The 24,849-nt window shown below is 36.5% G+C and overlaps 2 protein-coding genes across 3 annotated transcripts; both read left to right on the top strand.

The window, feature by feature from the left end:
• Positions 1 to 2,669: 2,669 nt before the first annotated feature.
• Positions 2,670 to 12,108, top strand: LOC104225292 (ABC transporter G family member 7). Of its 2 annotated transcripts, XM_009777063.2 has the most exons (12): positions 2,671 to 2,979; positions 4,127 to 4,317; positions 4,412 to 4,562; positions 4,747 to 4,879; positions 6,335 to 6,536; positions 7,126 to 7,396; positions 7,800 to 7,931; positions 8,432 to 8,652; positions 9,811 to 10,023; positions 10,128 to 10,212; positions 11,322 to 11,601; positions 11,739 to 12,108. In XM_009777063.2, the coding sequence occupies exons 1-12, from the start codon at positions 2,728 to 2,730 to the stop codon at positions 11,768 to 11,770; spliced, it is 2,163 nt and encodes a 720-aa protein (XP_009775365.1). In that variant the 5' UTR covers positions 2,671 to 2,727; the 3' UTR covers positions 11,771 to 12,108. The 2 variants fall into 2 exon arrangements, with proteins under 2 accessions (XP_009775364.1, XP_009775365.1); XM_009777062.2 differs by having other exon boundaries at positions 2,670 to 2,979; positions 11,322 to 12,108.
• A 1,731-nt stretch (positions 12,109 to 13,839) lies between these two features.
• On the top strand, positions 13,840 to 14,301 carry LOC104225293 (uncharacterized). The gene has a single exon (XM_009777064.2). The coding sequence runs from the start codon at positions 13,840 to 13,842 to the stop codon at positions 14,299 to 14,301; it is 462 nt and encodes a 153-aa protein (XP_009775366.1).
• Positions 14,302 to 24,849: the final 10,548 nt, after the last annotated feature.

The raw sequence follows: 24,849 nt of genomic DNA, 5'->3' as shown, positions 1-24,849 counted from the left end.
GAGGGGGGGTTCGGATAGGGGGCGTGGGATACGATAGAAGGCTTATATACGGGGAGGCTGATTCAATCCTGGCCGTTGGATTGATTACAATTGATGGTCAGGATTGGGGAAGCTTAACCATACGGTGCCGTTTGGTTAAGTAGGGGGTCGGTTAAAATGGGAACGGGTCGGGTCATGAGGGCCAATAAAGGCCATCAGATCAATGGAAATGAACGGCTCAGATTAACCATCCCTGAAACGACGTAGTTTTGGTGTTGAACTACGTCGTTTTGATGGCCTGGGGAATGGGTCGCTTGGGCTGCTGACTTGGGCTGCTTTTGGGCTTAGAATATTCAAAACAAACAGGCCCAAGTCCGGTTAATCTTGCACTCTTTTCTTTTTGTTCTTTTTTCTAATTTTAAAAATTAAATAAATAAAAATAATAAAAACTGACATTAAAACAATCATTAATTTAAACCTTTAACACAGTTATCACACACATATTGAAATATTTAAGTAGGTTTAAATCACAACCTAGATGCATTTCATATTTTTTGTGGATTTTCTTTTAACGATCGAATTACGGTTTGATTACCATGACAGACATACTTTGTATTTTGATTGATAGCATCAAATGTAACATGGACCGAACCACCAATGACTGACAACACGTGTCACGAACAATCGAAAAATCGTACAGCGGAGTCGTTTGTCACTATTTTTGTTTTCTTTTGGAGCGATTGCTCGTAAAGCAAAAATCACGTGCTTACAGTATTTATTGCTTTAAATTTAGTTGTAGTCTATCTTGTTCTATTTCTTTATTGCCTCATTTCCTCGTTCACATTCTTAGACTGTATGATGCTTGTTCACTTTTTTTTTTATCTTAGTAGGTGTCTCGACCTGACCTCGTCACTACTCCACCGAGGTTAAGCTTGATACTTACTAGGTACCGTTGTGGTGTACTCATACTACGCTTCTGCACATCTTTTTATGTAGATCCAGGTACCTCATACCAGACTAGGCATTAGTGAGTAGAGCTTTCAGTTCGGAGAGTTCAAGGTATGCCTACCTTCGTTCGCAGGCCTCAGAGTCACCCTCTGTCCTTGTTTTCTATTGCATACTTTTTATTTAGATAGTGATGTACTAGGGATGTTTCAGTATTCTCGTGTAGAGCTTATGACTTAGTCTCACCAGTTTTTGAGAGTTACTGTCAACCGTATTGTGGAGTTCTTTTATGATAGCTGGTTGGTTTAATTTGAAGTTCTATTAGTATTTTGTTATTTTTTCATGTTTGTTAGACTTATCTAGTTTTAGAGACTAGGTGCCATCACGACATACTACAGTGGGAGATTTGGGATCGTGACATCTAGGCAGGTAGACTTCTTTGAATTTGCTAGTCAAGGCATTACTTGCTTTGGAGGACTAATCCAAATTAAATGGGGATAATCATTTCCCCTTTATCATTATGTAAAATTCAAATTCTCTCCAAACGTTGATTATAGTAGTAATATATATTCTCTTCCATATCAAGATTTGACAATTAACCGATGTTTTTGGAATGAGAATGTCAATTCTTTGGCATCTAAAGAGGTGAAATAATGGATAGTTGAGAGCGCATAAATTGGAAATTTAAATTATAGTAGAAACGAAAAATACGAAATAATTTTTTTTATGTCTTAGAATTGGTGGCTAGAGTTATATATTAGAAGGTGTATATTTAATTAGATGCACATAGACCCGAGCACAGCCTATAAGAGCATCAATTTTTTTTCCACTTAAAGCATTTTATCATGTTTTTCTTAAGTCGAGTGTTTATCAAGAACAGTCTTTTTACCTCCATAAAGTAGGGGTAAGACCTGTTTATGAGAATATTAATTTTTCTTCACCTAAAGCATTTTATCATGCTTTTCTTGGCCGCGGGTCTATTCCAAATAATTTGTTTACCTCTACAAGATATGAATAAGTTTTGTGTACACACTATACTTCCCATACTCTACTTGTAAAAATTATTATTATTGTTGTTGTTGTTATTGTTATTATTGGTATTAAAGTGTATTATCAATAACTTGATATTCTTTCTTATTTTAAATTGTGATTCAAATGTCTTCACAACATAAATAAAACATCTTTTCTGAATTCTCCAAATTCTGCTATTTTAGACAATTGTTATTATTGACTTTTAATATTAAGCACAACTTTGTGGAAAATGGTTATGAATATAATTAAATTGACTCCTCGTCCTAGTGACACTCCTACAATTTACACAAGAAGGGTTGCTCTAATGGTAAACAATCTCCACTTCCAACCAAGAGGTTGTGAGTTCGAGTCTCCCCAAGAGTAAGGTGGGAAGTTCTTGGAGAGAAGGATGCCGAGTTTCTATTTGGAAACAGCCTCTCTACCTCAGGATAGGGATAAAGTCTACGTACACACTACCTTCCCCAGACCCCACTAAGACACTCCTACAATTTACACAAGTAATCACTAAAATTACTTACTTAACCTCCAAATATCTTATCTCTTCACAAAGGACACGTGTTCGTTCATATTATACACATCGTCCCTTCATCATATCCCAACAAACTTTTGTCTTACTCGAAAATCACTTGAAACGACATCGTAATAACTCAATTACTTTATATACGACGTCGTATTAGTGCCAAAGCCACTATTTTAGCTTTCATCTTAAACTGAACGAGTATGGGACTGTGTGTGAGAGTGAAGAAAACGAGCTCAACGTGAACGGAGAAAATGTTGCCAATTGTCGGCAAAGGCGGCGGAGTTGGCCAGTTACTGGCGGCAGTAGCGGCGGCTCTACTGCTCCGCCTTTTCTCTTCCCCTGGTCCGGCGCTTTTGCCGGAAAATGAAGCTCTTCCCGACGACGACGATGAGAGAGAAAGTGAAAATGGCGAAGCTCCAGCTCCGATCATTGGAAAAGTTGCTCCGGTTACTATTAAATGGACTAATATTACCTGTTCTCTCTCTGATAAATCCTCTAACACTGTGAGTCCACTGCCTTGTTACATAAAGCATGCAAACTTATGTTGATAAATGTTACAGTAATCATTTGGTGAACTTATAAACAGTGTTTTTATTTGGCTATTTATAAAAAAAAATTGGAAAATTCAGCTGAAATTGATGATAAAGCTCACAGCTTATTAGTATTACCAAATGTGTGTATGTGTTGATTATTTTGTAGAGATTGAGATTCTAGAATTTGCTCCAATCAAGCGGTCTAGTGGTTCGGAGTAACACATGAAAAACTTAGCTTAACGATGAACTTCTCTTTAGTCGACTTCATCAGTTTGCTGATATCTGTGATGCATTTATGCATTTTTATTTGTATATGTTAGAAATAGATATTACTGCTAGTGAATTACAACAAAATATAATTCTCCTTAAGTTTCTGAAGAATTATCAGTTACCATATACCGAACTAGTAATTGTGTTATATGATTCAGTATATAACAAAAATATCATTATATCGTGATAGACATTGTATTCTAGGACAGGGAATGCACATTTATCTTAGTAATTGATCTATATATTACAACAATGACAACTAAGCCTCAGTCCAAACACGTTAGGGTCGGTTATATGTATTCTCACTGACCATGTTACTTCAAATACACACATTCTAATATACAAAATAACATAATAATTATTAGTTGGGGGCTATGTATATACATAGATACTGGTGGTTGTTTGAGAGACAACTGATAATATATACTGATGTAACTCTATAACCAATGAATATTCTCAATGACTATGAAAAGGAAACCTTTCTGCTCATCTCTTTCCTTCTTAGTAGCCAAACATATATAGTTACTTCAAAGTGACTTCACAGTTTATTTGATACTATCTTCATAATCTAGACTATTTCCTCAATCTTTATGACTGTGGCCTGACCTTATAAGTTACTGTATCTTCCCCTTAATTTTAATATTCATCTACATATTCTTATGCTCTCCCCTTTAACTTTTTCTCATTTTTGCTTTGGAATAGCTAATTTCTGGTTATAATGACTTAAGCAACTTGCAAGTTCCCATGATTGGAATTGTGTAGTTATTTTAAGTGCCAGATTCAAATGATACTGACATTGACATTCAGAATCTTTCTGGTTATCTTTTCCTTTCCCCCCAAACTCTAGGTGCGGTTTTTGCTAAAAAATGTGACCGGAGAAGCCAAACCTGGTCGATTGCTAGCGTTAATGGGTCCATCAGGATCAGGAAAGACAACTCTTCTCAATGTTTTGGCAGGTCAGATAAATGCATCACCCAAGTTACATTTGTCTGGCCTTTTGGACATTAATGGGGTGCCATTTTCAAACAAAATATACAAGTACGCTGGCTTCAATAACCACTGTCAATTAGACTGATTACTTTTCTCTTGAGAGAAATTCTTAGTAAGATGATGTAAGTTCTTGCTACTGCAGGTTTGCTTATGTTAGACAAGAGGACCTTTTCTTTTCCCAGTTGACTGTTCGAGAAACACTCTCTCTTGCTGCTGAACTGCAGCTACAGGACGTATCTTCAATAGAAGAGAGAGATGAATATGTGAACAATCTATTGTTTAAACTGGGTTTGGTAAGGCTTCCCTTCGTCTTATCTTGGTAATTGTGTAGGAACCGTTCTAGTTAAAGAAATTGTTCCACGAAACAAACCTCTCGTTCTCTGATAGCTGTAGATTGTTGTAGTCTTTACCTCAAGTTTAGTAGAGAAATCACTCTGATTTGTCCTTAGCCTTGTTGGTTTCATGTCACTCCTAAAGGTCAGTTGTGCTGATTCACGCATTGGTGATGCAAAAGTTCGTGGAATTAGTGGAGGTGAAAAGAAGCGCCTGTCGCTTGCATGTGAGCTTATTGCCAGTCCATCTGTAGTTTTTGCGGATGAACCTACTACTGGTAAGTAATTCTATCGCTTTTTGCAGTCCACATTTGCTGACATTACGCTTTGACTATGATGGCATCATCCAAATTTTCTGCTTTTATTGAACTCAGTTGACCAGTGAGTACTTCTTGTCTGGTTGATATTATATGCTTTAATTCTTATAGTGCCTAGACATTGCAACATTGCTTGAAGATCGTATAAACCAAGGAAGGCCTTTATAAAAGCTTAAAGGTTTTAAATTAGGATAACTATAGATTTTCCTGTCAATTTTCTCTATGAAGTCAAAATGGCAAGGACTCCCAAATTTTCACTATAATCTCTTCTATCTTTTGTTTATAATGGTACTTCCCTCCTGGCCACGACTATTTTATCCCAGTTGTCCTGATTCCTTGGTGACGTGATAGTGTCAAGCTATTTGTAGTGGAAGTCAGAGTACTCATGGAAATGCAGAAAAAGATTGTTGGGGTTGCATGGGAATTGGAATCCTGTGACCATATGGTTATAGAAAAGTCTAAAATCACGATTCAGAATATATCTTATATTTTTGTAGAACCTGGGTCAGTTTGTTCTTCTACTTGCCCAGAGAATATGCTGTACTTAATAATGTCCAAAATCAAAAGCCTTCACTTCTACTCTGTAGTCTGAAGGGAATTCTTTAGATGATGTAGTCAGTGTGGAATAGGGTGCTATTAAGGACTTCAAAACCATGCTTGGGGATTATGTGTTGTCCTGTCCTGTTGTATGCCTAAATGTAAACGCTTGATTTTGTTTATGTGTCAAGGAAACCTTGTGGGTTTTTTACTTAGACAAATGATTCTAATTCTGAAGTACTTTAACAGTTGCATTCGGGTTGTAGAAGCTTCTACATGTAGGAGGGGAAGGAGTAAGCATATAAAATGAAAGCTAACAAAATGAGCTTCTGGAAAGAAAACATTCAAACTGGAACTAAATCAGTGTCATACATTTATTAGTTCTATGAAAGACAATCTCAATGAATGTCTCCCTCTTTTCATATAGAGTTCATTTATGCATCCAAGTCTTATCCTGTTATTCTCTTCTATGATAATGATATTTTCTTAAAAAAGGATCTTCTATGTTAATGGCATGCCTTTTTTATTAATGGTTTTCTGGTATCTGGATTCTTTAGCCTCCTGCAGTGGAGGTTCAACTTGAAAGCTAGATGTATTATGTTTTACTTGACATTGAATCATAAACCACATTGTAATTGTTGGAAGTTTTCTACCCATACTTGTACAAAAGATGAACTTCACTTTCCTTGGTGGCAGTTGCAAAATATTACTAACCCTGTAATGTAGGACTAAGTATATTTATAACGTAAAACATTCTGATTTTAATAGAAACAACTGAAATCTACTATTGAAGTCATAATAATTATGTGAAGACGAGGATTTTCTTGAATGGTTGCTTTCTCACCTTTTTACTCCCTGCCCACAAAACCCTGCTTTCAGGACTTGATGCTTTTCAAGCAGAGCGAGTGATGGAAACGCTAAGACAACTAGCACAGGATGGCCATACTGTTATATGCTCTATACACCAGCCTAGAGGTTCTGTGTATGCAAAATTCGACGACATTGCTCTTTTGGCAGAGGGTTCACTCGTCTATGCTGGTCCTGCACATGATGAAGTACTGGCATACTTCTCGAAATTTGGGTGTGTTATATGATCTATCCCCTAAGTTAGTTATATAGTTTATATAACCTTATAGTGTTGTGCTACTATTGGCTCTCACTTTCTGGCATTGTATTACTGGAATTGGCTTATTTGTGTGGTTAGTGGTTTAACGAGATAAATGTCTAGATGAATCCAATTAATCAGAAATATTCTTCTTCTGTTTAAGTACAAAAAAAAGTCATGTTGATAAACTTGAGGGTGAGTTCAATGTTGCATTTTATTCTTAAACACATAGATACCAAGTTAAAATGTGGTAAAACGAAATAGCACGCCAGCGTGATAATGCAGTGTCCTATAATAATTATTAGTATGATTGTAACACTTTATGATGTAACATTTATCCTTGCTCTTTCTTTTTCTGGTTATTTTTGTGTTGGTGGTTGGGGGAAGAGGGATGTGCATGCATGTATAAATGTGTGTGGGCGCGCGTCTGTGTGTGTCTAAATTTATGCATTTATGCTTTGCCATTGCCATATGGATATGGAGCCAGCTTGCTTTCCTATGATTTACATGAAGTGCGAACTGCAATGTGTTAATCAAGTATTGGTTGGTGGTTACTAAATGACAGGTACATTTGTCCAGATCATGTGAATCCTGCTGAATTTTTGGCTGATCTAATATCTATAGACTATAGTTCGTCCGAGAGTGTATACGCTTCCCAAAAGAGAATAGATGGTCTAGTTGAGTCATTCTCAGAACAGATATCGGAGGTTTTATATGCAACTCCACTTTTAAGGGATAGCTCGAAAACCCGTGTAAACTTAACAAAGAAATCTATTTCACGTAAAGGTGGTTGGTGGAGGCAGTTCTGGTTACTTCTCAAACGTGCATGGATGCAAGTGAGTTCCATCTCTCTCTCTAATTCTCTTCCAATCTCACTTCTCTGTTTTAACAGGAATTTACGGATTATACATAGTGACTTAACTCAATTGCTTCATTAATCTGCTGGAACTATAAATCATATAGAAGAAGTGTTCAAATATTTGGATGAGTTTGTTCCTTTGTTTGTAAATTTTAACAGATAAACGAAGAGTAATTACAGCATTACCATGTTATGTAGCTAGTTGGAACTGACCTTATCATCAATAGTGTATGCTTTATTTCTTTTCCTTGCTGCCTGAGGCTTCCTTCCTTCTAATGCTTAATAATCTTTAGTACTTCTTATACCACAAAAAATTGTGATATTTGAAGCAATTTGCTTCTTTGGGTCTGTTATAATTGAGATTAGTTATTGATCAATAGGCTTCTCGAGATGGACCGACAAACAAAGTTCGGGCAAGGATGTCAATGGCATCAGCGTTGATTTTTGGCTCTGTTTTCTGGAGGATGGGCAGATCCCAGACGTCAATACAAGACAGAATGGGATTACTTCAGGTGAGAAGTGCCAATATATATATTTATATCAGATCCTTTATCAATAAGATTAATTTAGCGTCAACAAGTAATCTTGATTGCGCATGAATGAAAGAGATGAACATCTGTTCTTTTTCTATGTTCAACAGCGATTTTCTGCTTTCAGCGATATTTTTATTCTTTAACCAATTGGCCAGCTAATAATCTGTGGCCAAATAACCTACATTGGCCAGCTAATAATCTGTGGCCAAATAATCTGTGGTCAATTTTAGACATACTAGGATCTTGCTAGGATTGCACACTAGCACATCTAGTTAGCATTTACCTGTAAATATGGTTCAGTACAACCTATGTACTGATTCTATTAATATATACAAATGTTATCAATTAAAAAAAGAAGAAGCAAGGACTCAATATTTCCACCCATTGAAAAGCATCAAATATGAAAGTACATGTGCCAAGTGATAAGGCCATGGGGTTCCTGATCAATTTCCTTCCCATTTTCCTTTGTTCATGCTTAGGTTGCTGCAATAAACACTGCTATGGCAGCTCTGACAAAAACAGTTGGTGTCTTTCCCAAGGAACGCGCAATTGTTGACAGAGAACGTGCCAAAGGGTCTTATGCTCTGGGACCTTATTTGCTTTCCAAGTTGATTGCCGAGATTCCTGTTGGAGCAGCATTTCCACTACTCTTTGGTAGCATCCTATACCCTATGGCTCGACTTCATCCTACCATTTCTAGGTGAGCTTAACACTGTTTATGAGTTGTATACATATATGAGTTGCTGATAAGGATAAGCTACTAAGGCTATTTCATGTAAACTTCCTCCCCAAATTTGAGCATGTTTTTTTTTCAAGGACTGAGGTCTCTCCTTGCTTTAAATATTTAACAAAAAAGAGCCTGACAATCAAAAGGTCTAAGGTACCAGCAGAATCTTGAGGCTGTTTTGAGTAAAGTATGGAGAAACTGCATATCAACGCATTTTCCTGTGACTAATATTTAGGAGAAGACAGAGAAGGCCATTAAGCTACAACACCTCAATAAATACATAAACGTAAGCTTAGAAACAACTGAAACTTTTAATATCTTTTTTACAAGCATCCACACGTGGAAACAACCTCTCTACTCCCTCGGGTAGAGGTAAGGTCTGCGTACACACTACCCTCCCCAGTCCCCACTAGTGGGATTCTACTGGGTTGTTGTTGTTGTTGTACAAGCATCCACATTCCCGTAATTTTTGTAGGTTGAATAGCAACAAAGGATATAATAATCTCAGTTATAATCAGTTCATCTGTCTTTTTTTTTTTTTTTTTTTAAACTTCTCCCAATTTAGGAGGATCTATAGTGTTTCCACACTTCCCTCCAGCGTGACTCGAACCCAGCACCTAACGGTCGTGGGTGGAGATGCTTTTACCAACTGAGCAAGCCTCACTTGTCGTTCTGTCTTTTACAAAAAAAGATGTGGTTAACTTTTTGTTAGTTGTCCAAATTTTTCTTGAACAAAGTAATTGAGACATTTGGAGGTTTTCTTCTTTTGTCAACTTTCTGAGCTATCCTATTGATTACTTTAGACCGTCAGTAAGATGCCATACAAGCTTCTTCACCAGTCACTGTGATGAGCGAATATTTATTAGCTTTAAAGAATATATTTACCCTTAAGTTTTACTTTGCCTTTATACTCGAAACGGGATTTTATAGTCAATCTTTTTACTCTAGGGCATTCATCCATTCTCACTTGCCGAATTTTACTGGCATCATGACCCTTTTTTCCCCATCCAGTGAGATGCTACCAGTAGCTATTGGTATTTCAATTAAATTAAATGCCAGCATTTGGTTGCAGAAGAGGATAGAAACACACACTATAATGAGTGCTGACATCTTTATACTTTTGGTTTATAGATTTGGGAAGTTCTGCGGAATTGTAACTGTGGAGTCTTTTGCTGCATCTGCTATGGGTTTGACTGTAGGAGCTATGGTTCCAACAACTGAAGCCGCATTAGCATTGGGTCCCTCTCTTATGACAGTTTTTATTGTCTTTGGGGGGTACTACGTCAATTCAGAAAACACACCAATTATTTTTCGGTGGATTCCTCGAGTTTCTCTTATAAGATGGTACTAATGTTCCTTCATATGCAAAAGTACTTGACGATTCCTTGACTTTAATATTCTTTCCTATCCAAGGACCTTAATTCTGGCGAATTTCTTGTTACTTTCAGGGCGTTTCAGGGGCTTTGCATCAACGAATTTAGTGGCCTTCAATTTGAGCATCAAAATTCATTTGACATACAATCTGGTGAACAGGTGAGTGAAGACATAGACCTCTTTGTTTTACTTAATAGAATTCTCCTGAATTGCGTTAATATCTTTCACAACCCCTTGGGATGCGGCCCTTTCCTGGACCCTGCGTTAATGCGGGAGGCTTCATGCACCAGGCTGCCCTTTTGTTTTTTGGCGTTAATATCTTTCTGTCGAAATCTTCATATATGTCCATTAAATTTTCAGATCATTGAACTAAAACTTCCTTTGAGAAGGCAAAATTTTCTCTAAATCCACCCAGAACATCATGTTGGGGTCTTTTCACACTGTATGCGATTGAAGTCCTGAAATATAGGTGCAGAGAGAACTAACACCAGCTCCAGATGGCTAGTGAACCTTTTAAGTCCTCATATTAGCATGACCATGTGATCATGTGATGCAACCTGGGGAAAAAGACCAATCTGTGACTGATAACAAACACTAAGTTGACATGACTGACAGTATATCTTTGTGATATGATTTAGCAGTACTGTAACTATTGCTTTCTCATCTGTTTTCTTTTTTCATTTTTATTTACCTTGTCATGGTTTTGTTGTTCCATTTTGTATCTTTATTTGGTGACGTATTTGTTTAGTTATGCTTCTTTTGTTCTTCTTCAGTGAGGTCATGCGTCTGTTTGACACCTACTGAACTTCTAAAACGTAAACTAGCTTCGTTCAATTTTAGAGGGGTCATTTTAGGCCAAGGCAAAACCAAGTAGTGGGTGAACATAGTAAGGTGATGATAAACAGAGATAACCCGTAACGTGGAAAATTGAAGTCAATACACAACAGAAATCTGTAGTGACACTAAAGTAGCAGCATAATATTTTTGTGTGGAAAAAAGTGGACTATTGCTACTTTTTGGATCTTCAGGAGTTAGTTCCGTTGCAAGAAAGATATCATTCAGTGTCGAACTTCAATATTGAACCCATATCCTCCCTTATCCTCATATTATGCTTACTGATGGAAAACCCCCAAGAATGAGATCCTTGATGTGGAAGAAAAGTATTTTGATCTTTGTATAATAGTGATGTTGAGTGACTAAAATAGAACGTGATTGTGAAATTGTTTTCATTGTTATATACCAACATCTTGAGTTTCACTTATATGCAGGCACTTGAGCGGCTATCATTTGGAGGCAGTCGAATAAGTGATACAATTATTGCTCAAAGTAGAATACTAATGTTTTGGTATTACACAACTTACCTTCTCTTGGAGAAGAATAAACCCAAGTATCAGCGGCTTGAACCATCAGCACGTCTCAAAGAAGTCGAGGAAGAGGCCAAAGAGGTCGAGGAAGAGCCAGAAAAGGAAGAGCCAAAGTTTCAGGCTGTAAAGGATGATGATTTACCTGAACCAGCTCAGCAAGTTGAATCTCCTCCCGTGGATGAAGGTAAACCCAACCAACAGCAGGAAATTTCTCCTGCTGAACTTGATCTGTTTAACCTTGACGGCTTCTAAATTGCTTGGGAAAATGGATGATGTTGATACAAAGATCTGCCACTTTTTTCATTGATTTATCTCCTACAGGTGCTAATCAAAAGGAGATGCCTGTGCAGTAAAAGGAGGTCCTTCTTATGTGAGCTAGTGAGCTAATTCTAGCATACAGTTAAAATTCATCTCCTTCCTGTATCTTTAGGGGTAAAAAGCATTAGAAATTCCATGAAGATGGTCCAGAATAGTCTTGAAGTATGGTAAATATGAGCAGAATTCAGATGTAAAGCTGCAAAGTACGAACTTCTTAGCCTATTTTATTTCTCATTTAAAAAAAAAAGGTTTACTGCTGGTTGGAAACCAAATCCTTTGATGGATCCGTAATGGTTGGTCGTATCAATAGCTTTTTCATCCTTGAATTGTAGGGCTGGAAATTTGATTTTCTAATGATTATACATGTTGAATATCTGTGGTGATATTTCTGTCGGTAGAGCAACGATGAAGTTGTCTCCATGTGACCTATAAATTTTGTGTTCGAGCTGTAGAAGCCGCCACTAATGTTTGCGTTATTGTAGGCTGTGTATATCACAACCCTCGGGATGCGGTCCTTTTTCGGACCTTGCGGGAATGCGGGATGCCTGTTCTTTTATATTTCAGTTGATAATCCATTGGTGATGGGTATAATGTTTTGCCATATCTTCTTTTGTTGATTTATAAAAGGTTATTTAGGAATTTTGCACCTAAGAGTGTAGCCTAGTGTCAATGAAATGAGTGAAATCTTTAGTTAACCACCTTTCGCGTAGTAAAATTTTGACGGATTTACCATAGTAGTTATGGCTATTTAACTTAGAAGAAAAATTCAAATTTTCATCTGGTTTTCTCCCATCACCAAGTCATTGAGTTTTAACAAAAATAATGATAATAATAATACTAAGAAAAGGCACTTTGTTATAATAAAACCAAAAATAATAGTAAGGAAAAAGCAACAAGAATGATAATTTGTATGCTCTAAAAACTGAAAGATCATTTAACGTTGACTAGAATCACATTCAAACTTGTTTAACTTAAAATATATTCTATTAAATATTCCATTGATTAAGTCAACGTGCTTAAGCACGTCTTAACCTGATATAATGATTGCAGGACTCTAAGGTCAACTAGAATTTTTTAATTTATTAAAACAAAACAAAAACAGAAATAAAAAACAAGGTCCAACCAAATATATACTATTTCTTTTTTGTTGACATTTCCTTTATATTGCAACTGTCTGTGGTCTTTTAAATGATGGGAATACAAATTTCCAAAAAATAAAATAAAATGATGGGAATACGTAAAGCCTACTAGCCTAGCTATACGATATGATACTAAATTATATGAAAAGTACTATGAGTTGTAATTATTTTCAAGTCAATATGATAAAAAATATTTAAAAAATTAAAATAGAGTAGAAGACGAGAAGAGAGAGTTCTAAGTCAAATTGAAATCTCGTACCTCAACATATATGGCAAACGTTGTAAGTTGTAATGTATAATGAAGTTGCAACCATTAAACTACAACTTTAATCGTCTAACTTTAGATAATTATCATTCTTGACTTTATTATGTCTGATTTTATGAAATTAATTTATTAAAGAGTTCTTTACAGTGTACTACAAAAAAAAAAAAGATTTTTTTAAATTCTTTTTTTTTTGTTTGTGCTTCCAACTCAGTTTGGCGTCAGCCAATGAAAAAAAATACTAATATATAGAATTTCTGGGGCCTTGTTTGGAAAATTCCAGCTCTAGCTCCTGGAAAACAACCTGATGATCTGTATTTCCAACTACTTTCTGATATTATTTTCCAATTAAATTATTAATAGCTCTTTAATTTATTACTTAATGGATATTATATATTAAAATGTCCAACCTTACATGAACAAAAGAAAGCAACTACGGCAAGATACAAAGAACTTAAATTAATTAAAGAACCGTCTTGCCCTTAAACATGCCACAAAAGTCAAGCCATATCCAAATGGTTAGAGTCAACTGAATTTTGATGCTGACAGTTATAACACGGTTTTGCATAATTAAGACTTTAATTAACACTTTAATAACACTATTAATCATATGTCCCTAGCATCTATAAATAATACCCTATGGTTCATAACTCAAACCACATTATTTCAATACTTATTATACAACTCAAAATCACTCTAAAAAATGGCTACTACATCAACTTCTTTTCTGTTCTCTTCTCCACTTCTTCCTTCACCATTTGCACCAAAAAGAAGATCATCATCATCATCATCATCACGAGCATCGAACACGACTACGTTAGCAATGGGTAGAGAAGCCCAGGATCGAAACTACTACAATGGTCGTATTATAGATGAAAACTTAATTATTTTACGTAAGAGAATTCACGAGATGAAAATGATCGAGAGAAATTATGAACCTCCAACTGAATGGATGAACTGGGAAAAAAGTCTCTACACAAATTATGACTCGAATATTTGCCAAGCAATGGGATTTTTGCAATCCCAATTGATGGATACAAGACCAAGCTTGGTTTTGGGCATGGTTGCACTTATTGGATTAAGTGTACCAACTTCAACTATTGTGCTATTGTTTCATTTGATTGAGCTAACTAAAGGGATTTTAGCTGGATTACATATTTCTTGAGTAACGGTCCAGACTCAACTGTCAAGTTATTGTTCGTTTTGGCCCGACTTTTGAGATCTCATGATTCTGTTCCCTCGAGCTTTTAACCCAAAACGTAGCGTCTTGATAGTTGAATTACTAATCTCACCTTATATGACACTTACTTACCTGTTATAGCTTCAGATTTTATTTCTTCTGGATTTGTATTAGTCCTCCAAGAAGAAGATTTAAGATTTTTTTTTATATATTTAAATGTAGAACAGAAGAAAATTAATACAAGACCTCTATTCTTTTCATTCTTTGTTCAATACAGTGCTTGGATTTGTGATATTTTTGCCTAGTTTAGGCATCGGCTCTTTAATTTGTTTTACCCAATAAATGCATTTTATTTTTCTGTAGTATTAATCCTCATTCAAGGTATTGTTTAATAGGCTTTTAAGAGAATAAATTAATTTATTGACCTTAGCACTAATTATTTCACGATATCAATAATTTTAAGTGTTCTTTATCACATTCCGCCAAAAAATAGATTGTTTTTTCCTTTCCTTTTTTCATTTTTTTATTGTGAGTTTCCAACTCAATTTGGGGCCAGTCAATGAAAATATTAAATAGGATAATTGGCGCCTTCCGCCAAAAAATAGATTAAATAGGTTCTTTCTTTCCAGCTAATTTCTGATTACATTGCAAAACAAATTATGAGTAGTTATTGAATAATAACGTCCAGTTCCATAGAATAAAATAAGTCGTGAAAGCAGCCACTAATACTTGCATTAAAGTAAATTGTCTACATCACACTTTTTGGGATGCGGTCTTTCCCCGACTCTACGTGAATACGAAATATTTTGTGGACCGGATTGTTCTTTTAAAATAAACTGAATACATGAGAGATACAGATAACTGAAAATTAAATAAAGAACCGTCCTGTTCTCAATCGGTAACAAATTGATAAGAGGCAATTTGATGTCCTTTTTCTGTATTAAATTATATACAAAACGCGATATAACACGATCAATTATTTATTCAAAAGTCATTATTCAATACAATTCAATATCACTCTAAGGAATGGAAATATGATCTTCTTCTCTTTTGTTTTCTTCCTTTTCTATTTTCAGAAATAGTACAATAACAACAACAAATTCAGTAAAATCTCACAAATAGATTCTGAGGAGGCTAAGTGTGTACACAGACTTTATTCATACCATGGGAAGATAAAGAGGCTGTTTCCGAAAAACCCTCAACTCGAGACGAAACATTTTTAGAAAAAGGTTAAAAATATAAAATAAAAAATCGATCACAAGCGCACTAAGACTTGACTATTTGCAACTCCAATAGATGGACATGCAAAATCAAGCATTATTTTGGTCATGGTTGCACTTTACCTTGCATTTGCGAATTTTGACACTTGTATAATTTTTCCATCTTTTGATCAAGGTGGCCATGAGGGGGTTGGCTGGATTACTTGTTCTTTTGACTTCAAAAAAGATTTAACGTTTATATAAGAGATAATATCCTTTCCATAAAGTATACAACAACAACAACGATCCAGTATAATCTCACAAGTGGGGTCTGGGGAGGGTAATATGTACGCAGACCTTACCCCTACCCCGAAGGGTAGAGAGACTGTTTCCAGGAGACCCTCGGCTCAAAAAAGCAATAGGAGCCAATATATTAGTACCATAAAAATGCATAATAAAATAACAGCAATATAAGAGATATGAAATACAAAATACGAAATACGAAATAGATGGCTGGTATAGTAAAACTAGCAGGTAAAACCCTGCATCAATAGACGACCAATGACATTCTTAGTCTAACTCCTAACTGGCTAGTCTGACTCTATTAAATGTCTGGAATTAAGCAGTAATAGGGCCTGATCTTCGTCTTCAATCCTAACTTGTATATTACTCAAATCCATAAGAATCGAATCAAATGTGTCAAGATGTGAGCGTATAGAAGTACCTTCACTCATTCGTAGCATGTATAACTTTTTCTTCAAGTAGAATCTGTCTTTCACTATACAAGGCCTTCAATTTTTCCCACGTGCCTTTGTGGTTTCTGAAGTCACTTCGCTTAAAACTTCATCAGAAAGATTTAGTATAATACTTGACTTTGCCTTTCTGTCAAGTCTATCAAACTCCTTATCTGTTATATTCTCTGGCTTTTTCTCCTTTCCTTGCAGCGCTATGTCTACTCCATCTTGGATTAGGATGGCTTCCATCTTGAGCTTCCACATTCCAAAGTTTGTATTTCGATCAAATTTTTCAATATAACTCTTTCTTGAAGTCATGTTGACTGCTGAAACTAATTCTGTTTAGACTTGTCCTATATACTAATTTGTGAGGATCGTGAGCATGGAGTAATATATAGTTTAATAAAGCTGTTGTGCAATATAAATAACAAAGAGAATAAAAAATTAAAGTATTTAACGTGATTTGGTCAATTTGATCAATAGTAGCAAATTTACTGTATTCAAGGTGTACAAAAAGAGTGTAAAGAATTATAGTAAGTACTCAAATTTGCCCAAAGTATCTCAAGGAATAATCTCACAATAATCACTCCAGAAAAGGGATTCACTCAAGTGTTTTCTCAACTCTAACTCAATGAAATATATGTAAAGAAAACTCTCTACTATATGACACATGCTCAAATATACACAAAAGATATATGAGAGAATAGAAGACTGCTTGCTTTAGATTTTGAACAATTCAAATTATGGAAGAATTCAAGGCCCATAACCTATTTATATATAGGCAAAACGAATGCCTTTTTTAAAGGGTTAAGAACCATTCACAAAGGGCCAATTTATTTCAACAAAAGTAAGGGATAATGAATTGAAAAGGTAAATTTACACCACTTTTGCTGGCATAAAGAAAGTAGAATATACACTATATACCCTGAAGTTCAGCTGAAGCGGATGTTATAGTCCATGCCATCTGCATGAAGTCAGGTGATCGATTTCGAATCGCCTAAACTTTGTGGTACCATAAAAAAACCCTAATAAATGATAGTCCTAACTTCACCATGTCGTTCCTCTATTTTTTTGGCATTTTAGGGCCGGAATTTAGCACGATTTCCATGTTTTCATGTGCTATAGTCAACGCTATCTGCATGAATTTGGGAGACCGGTTCCAAATCGCCTAAAATTTTGCGAGACCATAAAAATGACCTAATAAATAATAGTTATCGCACCATTCCTCGTTTTTGGCATTTTCGGGCTATAAAACTGAAATTCCGTCCAAATTCCATATTTTCGTGTGCTATTGCCCACGCCTCTGCACGGCCGGGACCACCGAACACGGATTGCCTAAAATTTTGCCGGCCTGTAGAAAACGTCCTAAGGAATAATAGTTATCGCCTCGCCATGACCATAACTCATTTTTTGGCAATTTAAGGCCATAAAACTTGAATTCCATCCAATTTCCAAATTTTTGTGTGTTATAGTCCACGCCTTTTTCATAGACCAGGGCCACCAGACCCGGATCGCCTAAAATTTTTCTGACCCATCAAAAACGTCCTAAGGAACAATAGTCACCGCCTCGCCATAACTGTTACTCGCTTTTTATATTTTAAGGCCATAGAACTGAAATTCAGCCAGATTCTCAGCTTTTCGTGTGTTATACGCCCTCTGTATGGGCATGGGGCACCAGACCTAAATCACCTAAAAAAATTTCGGCCATAAAAAATGTCTTAAGGAACAATAGTCACCGCCTCGCCATGATCGTTACTCATTTTTTGGCGTTTTAGAGTCATAAAATTGGAATTCCGTCCGATTCCCATAATTTCATGTGTTATAGCCTACGCCATCTGCATGTATCCGGGCGACCAAACCCGAATCACATAAAATTTTGTCGGACCATAAAAATGACCTAAGGAACAACATTTGTCACTTCTCCAGATTCAGTATGATTCCCAGATTTTTGAGTGGTATAGTCCACGCCATTTGCATGAATTCAAGCAACCGGCTCCGAATCGCATAAAATTTTGCATGACCGTGAAAAATGACCTACTGAACAATAGCCATCGTTTCGAATGACCGCCCCTCATTTTTTTTTGTATTTTAGGGCCATAAAACTGGAATTCAACACGATTCCTGGATTTTCGTGTGCTATAGTCCATGCCATCTGCATGAATTCGGTGACCCGCTCCAAATCGCCTAAAATTCTACGGGACCATAAAACACGACCTAATGAACAATAGTCATCACTTCTCCATGACTGTTTCTCATTTTTTGGATTTTTACGGGCATAAAAAAGGAATTTTGCACAATTCCAAGATTTCGTGTCCTATAGTCCATGCAATCTACATGAATCTAGGCGACTGGCTCTGAATCGCCTAAAATTTTACGGGACTATAAAAACGATCTAATGAATAATAGCCATCGTTTCACCATGACCGTTCCTCGTTTGTTGGCCTTTTAGGGCCAAAAAATAGTAATTCAGCACAATTCCCATATTTTAATGTGCTATAGTCCATGTCATCCGCATGAATTTGTCCGACCGGTTCTGAATAGCCTAAAATTTTGCAGAACTATAAAATGACCTAATGAACAAAAGTCATCACTTCGCCAAAGTTGTTTCTCATTTAGGAATTAGCATGATTCCTAAATTTTCATGTGCTATAGTCCATGCCATCGGGAAACAGGCTCCGAATCGCCTAAAATTTTGTGGGACCATAAAAAACGATCTAATGAACTATAAGCATCGCTTATCCATGAATATTCCTCATTTTTTGGCATTTTAAGGCCATAAAAAAGGAATTCAGTATGATTTTCAGATTATTGTATGCTATAGTCTACGCCATCGCATGAATTTGGGCAACCGGCTCTGAATCAACATAAATTTTGTGGGACCATAAAAAATAATTTAATGAACAATAGTTATAGCGTCGCCATAACTGTTCCTTGTATTTTGGAATGAAGGTCCATAAAATAGGAATTTTGCCCGATTTTTAAATTTTCGTGTGTTATAGCCACACATCTGCATGCATCTAGGCGACCGAACCCGAATCACCTAAAATATTTTCAGCCCATAAAAAATGACCCAAGGAACAATAGTCATTGCTTCTCCATGACCATTCCTCTTTTTTTGGTATTTTAGGGGCACAAAACTGGAATTTCACATGATTCCTAGATTTTCGTGTGCAACAACTCACGTCATCTGCATGTATCCGGGCGACCAGATCCGAATCGCCTAAATTTTTGTCAGCCCATCAAAAACGACCTAAGAAACAATAGTTAATGCTTTTCCATTACCCTTCCTCGTTTTTTGGCGTTTTAGGGCAATAGAATTGAAATTTCGCCTGATTCCCAGATATTCATGTGTTATAGCCCACGCTATCAACATGCATCCGGGCGATTGACCCGAACGCCTAAAATTTTGCCGACCCATAATAAATGACCTAATAAACTATATTCATTGCTTCTCCATGATCGTTCCTTATTTTTTGGCGTTTTAGGGCCATAAAATTAGAATTCCGCTGAATTTCCAAATTTTTGTGTGCAATAGCCCACACCATAAGCATACATCTCGGCGACCGAACCTGAGTCGCCTATAATTTTACCGGACCATAAAAATGACTTAAGGAACAATACTCATCGCTTTGCCATGACCGTTACTCGTTTTTTGGAGTTTTAGGGCCATTAAACTAAAATTTCGCCCGATTCCCAAATTTTCATATGTTATATATAGCCCACACCTTCTGCATAGGCATGAGCCACCGAACCCGGATTAGCTAAAATTTTACCGGCCCATAGAAAACGTCCTAAAGAACAATAGTCATCGTCTCACCATGACAGTAACTCATTTTTTGGCGATTTAGGGCCATAAAACTGGAATTCCACCCGATTCTCAGATTTTCGTGTGTTATAGCCCACGCTTTCTGCATGGACCAGGGCCACCAACCTGGGTCACCTAAAATTTTACCGACTCATAAAAAAATGTCCTACAGAACAATAGTCACCGCCTCGCCATGACCGTTACTCTTTTTTGGTGTTTTAAGTCCATAAAATTGAAATTCTGCCTGATTCCTAGATTTTTCGTGTGCTATAGTCTATGCCTTCTGCATGGACCAGGGGCACTGGACCTAGATCGCCTAAAAAAATTCCGGCTCATCAAAAATGTCTTAAGGAACAATAGTTACTAACTCGCCATGATCGTTACTCATTTTTTGGCGTTTTAGGGCCATAAAATTAGAATTCCGCCCAAATTTTAGATTTTCATGTGCTATACCCCATGCCATCTACATGCATCCGGGCGACCGAACTCGAATTGCCTAAAATTTTGTCGGACCATAAAGAATGCCATAAGGAACAATATGTATCGCTTCTCCATGACTATTTTTTTTTGGCATTTTAGGTCCATGAAACTAGAATTCCACCAGATTCCTAGATTTTCATATTCTATAGTCCATGCCACCTACATGCATCCGGGTGACCGGACCCTAATAGCCCAAAATTTTACTGCACCTTCAAAAATGTCATAAGGAACAATAATCATCGCTTTTTCATGCATGATCATTGTCACACCTCCTTTTTACTACACCCCATAAGGGGTATAAATACAAGGGAATTTTTTTCCAATTAAAGGATAATCGAAACGGGATTTATTTATTTAAAGATTCAGAGTCACCACTTGGGAGATTTATGGTGTCCCAAGTCACCGATTTAATCCCGAATCGAGGAAAAGTTTTGACTCTATTTAACAGTCCGTGAATCAGAAATCCGGGTAAGGAATTCCGTTAACCCGGGAGAAGGTATTAGGCATTCTCGAGTTCCGTGGTTCTAGAACGGTTGCTCAATTATTATTATTGGCCTAATTATCTGATTTTTAAAACATTTTTCTAACATGTGTGCATTTTTCAACTATTAAACCGCTTTTAAATCACTTGATTTATTCGTAAATAAATAAAGAATTGAGTTACGCGTACGTATACTCTTTCCCTTTGGCGCTTCAAAATCCATGTCACGCGAACGTGTCTATAATTAATAATGCTTTGTTTATTTAAGAAAATTTTAGTTGAAGCTGCGCGAACGCATCCCTCGAGTCCCCTTTTTTTTGGTTAAATTTGCAATTATGTTATGCGAGCGTATACATAATCACAATACTAATCTAAATTGGTTCTAAAGTAAACCACGATCGTTCAAAATAACAAAAGAAATTTGCGAAAGCCGTGGAAAATTCAATTGATGGCACACCCCGGTCTTAAAAGAGTTAGTATTAATTATCTGAGAGTCATACATTTTGAGATTTTATTTGGTACGACGCACCTCGATTCTAATTTTCTAAAGGAAATTCAAACTACGCTTTTGTGGGCCATAACTACATCTTGCCTAATATGGCGCACTTTCAAGAGCCCACTTAATTAATTAAGGAAAGGCTTAAAGAAACTATAATTACTTTCGTCTAAAGTTTAAGCTTAATTTGCTAATCAAAGAAAACAACACTCGGAATCCATTCTATTTTATTCCAAAGGTTGGCCTGGCCTGAATCCCAATTGCTAATGGCCTATTACTTGACGAACATGAGCACCATTGGGCTCACAATGCCGCACAAATCGAGCACCGAAAATGCATAAAGGGAGAGGGGGAGTTTGGCGCAAAGGGACTGATGCTCACAACCCAATTTTGATGCGTCAACCTTAACAAATGAGGGAACACTATATATTTCATAAAATCTTTGAACCTGAACCAAATATTGACTCCCTTAATCACTGACCCTATATACAAAAGGAAGTAACCAATTCCATCTTAGGCCAATCCTGGGCCCAAGTTTTTGGGGCGGCTTGGTCATCAACGGAAAAACAAGACTGCAGATCGAGTCCCTACCCTTGGACACCTTGAATTATTTAAAGAAAAACGAGGTGAATCCAAATCCCGAGCTTTACAAAAGTAATTTGAAGCCGCCTAGGCCTCTACTTGACCAATTGATCCATTTGGCCCAAACGATATTGAATACATGACTGAATTTGCAATGTTCGAATTTAATGCTTAGTCTATTCCTAGCAGATAACTTCACATCAATTTAAATCAAACAATGACTCCTGCTTGAACAGTACATAGCTCTGGGCTTCCCTTTTATCAGACATTATGTAAATAACCAAGCCAAATTTCATTTAAAAAAAAATATACAGGCTTATTCATGCTAAGTGTCCACATAATTGCACTAGTTAAGATAGCAACCATGAAACTTTTAATCCCTTAACTAATTAGTCAACATTTTCGACGGAACATATCCACACCATTAAGGATCAATATGACAAACTGAGAGTACAAAAGAAATAGTAGATGCTTTTAACCATAACAACCTTCTAGCTTCTAAGGAAAAGAATGACTAGCAAAAATCAGCAAGACTCGAGTTTCCAATCAGTATTAAGCTTAAGAATCAAAACAGAAAACAGAGGGGCTCACTCTAGTCGAACACATGATCCATTTGAAATCTAGAGAGACTATTTTCATGGCTTAATGATCATTAACAACTTGAACACATATGAATTCATTCTCAAATTCCCACATAGCAAGCTTGACATGCCTTGAACAATACTATTTTAAAGTTTAAAGCAATCTGTTCATTTACATAGAGTTCAAACAATATTATAACCCCAGTATTCTGAAATTATGCACTAGATCTAAATAATTACATCACACTAAGTTATTAACATGAATCAACACTTAACACAAACCAGAAGTTAAATCAAACGAGATGAAGCATCTGATTCACATATAATGGTAAGAATTAACAATAGCCACATCAGAACTTTAAGAAGTCTATTCAAATTTCAACTTGAACTTCCAAAGCTCCCTGCATGCTAATCAATGCTCAATTCCATGATAAGTTTTGATAGTGTACCTAGATATTACAAAAGGAAAAAGGGGTGATCACAGTAAACAGCAGTAGCAGCAGTAGCATTCATCACCAGAAAATGAACCAGCAGACTAGTTTTGAAACCAAAAGATGAGATACAATAGTCCAGACCCTAATTTCAGTCTCAATGAATCAGCAGACCCCAAACCAGACTCGAATTAAACCCCTTTTAGTATCAGCTAACCAGAAATTGCTTCCATACTAGAGGAAAACTTCAGAAAATACCAAATGCTCAATGAAACAATGTATTTTCCTAAAATTCTGCAACTGTTTCTGATTTTTTTTTTATTTCTATTTCTTAGCTCTCTTCTCTATCTATCTCTGTGTATCTCTCTTAGACTGTCCTCCTTGCTGTTCTGATTTTCAGCTCTTTTAAATAGACAATTAGCTTAGTGCCTTCTCCATTATCAATTCACCTTTTCATTTCTTAATTGTCCACTGATTCAGTGCTTTTAATTAATTCAGTAATGCAATTTCTACCCTACCACTATTAGAAGTTTCTCAATTAGTGACCACTTGCATAAATCGGTCAATTATTATACACATTTAACCAAACTCAAGATAATCATTAATTTAACCGACTAAGTTATTAGACGAGATATGATTTCCAGATTCTAAACAAACTGACTACACAAACAAATTCACCAACATTTTGAAAAACCAGACAACGAACAGAAAAATAGTTTATGCCAGAAGATTGGTTGAGTTTTCAATTGAAATCGACCAGAGAAAAGAAAGAGAGATGAGGAAAGACGAACATCAGAATAATACCAATTAAACTATAAATATAGAAAATAGGATAGAAGAACTCACCGGTCAGGAGTAACTGAAGAGAACCTTCGAATCTTTAAAATTTTTTAAACCAGATCTTGACTTTAACTGTGTGTTCTTATCAAGAACACACAGATAAAGTCAAGATTAGCTTAAAGTAACAACGAATCTTGACTCTGTAGTTTTAGGTTTAAAACTTAGATTCACTATTCGACATGTTCTGGTTTAATTCGAGGGTAACGAGTCGTGGATTGAGAAAGAGGAGAGGGAGAGGGCTTCAGGGTGTTAATTTGGGAAGGATTGGAGTCGGCGCCGCCACCGGAAGGCTGTGGTGAATGGTGGCAGCTGCTAGGGTTCGTCCCTTTAAATCTACATTCGAACCGTTCTAGGGATGTTCGAGGAAAACTAACTACGGATTATGAAAAAGGAGATCAAGGGGGTTCTAGGGGGGAGTTTGGTGGCGAACGGCGACAACCAGTAGAAATTAGGGTGGCAGACCTCTAGGGTTTAGGGAATTCGAGAGAGATGAGGGTGACTGAGGGGGGTGGGGTCTGTTTGGACAAATATATACTGGGGTGAGATTGGATCCAGGCCGTTCTATCAAATGAGATCGACGGCTTGGATCATCTGACTAATTGGAACGACGTCGTTTGAGTGATGTAAATACCGGATCGCTCTCAGATGAAGTGGGTCGGGGTCGGGTAATGGGCAAAGCTTTGGGCCGTTCGATCAAATGAAATTGACGGCCCTGATTAAAATGTGTCCAAACGACGTCATTTGGTTCTGGTGGTGGTGGACCGCGTATGGTAGACGGGTCTGGGCTAGTTTGGGGTGGGTTTGGACGGGTTTTGTTTGGGCTTGGGGATCCTTTGGCCCAAATTTGATTTCCTCTCTTTTATTAACTCTTTTTCTTTTCTTTTCTTCTTTCTCTTTCAAAAAT

The sequence above is a fragment of the Nicotiana sylvestris genome, chromosome 10 (genome assembly GCF_000393655.2).
Source record: "Nicotiana sylvestris chromosome 10, ASM39365v2, whole genome shotgun sequence".
Lineage (NCBI taxonomy): Eukaryota > Viridiplantae > Streptophyta > Magnoliopsida > Solanales > Solanaceae > Nicotiana > Nicotiana sylvestris.
Note: the sequence above shows the minus strand (reverse complement) of the source record. Positions and strands in the feature narration are given on the sequence as shown.

What these genes read in the sequence shown, in the direction of transcription:
- LOC104225293 (XM_009777064.2), top strand. Translation starts at nt 13,840, where the DNA reads ATGGCTACTACATCAACTTCTTTTCTGTTCTCTTCTCCACTTCTTCCT.
- LOC104225292 (XM_009777062.2), top strand. Translation starts at nt 2,728, where the DNA reads ATGTTGCCAATTGTCGGCAAAGGCGGCGGAGTTGGCCAGTTACTGGCG. An exon ending in GCATACTTCTCGAAATTTGG is followed by an intron (nt 6,537 to 7,125) that starts GTGTGTTATATG and finishes ACTAAATGACAG; the next exon opens with GTACATTTGTCCAGATCATG. An exon ending in TCAAACGTGCATGGATGCAA is followed by an intron (nt 7,397 to 7,799) that starts GTGAGTTCCATC and finishes ATTGATCAATAG; the next exon opens with GCTTCTCGAGATGGACCGAC.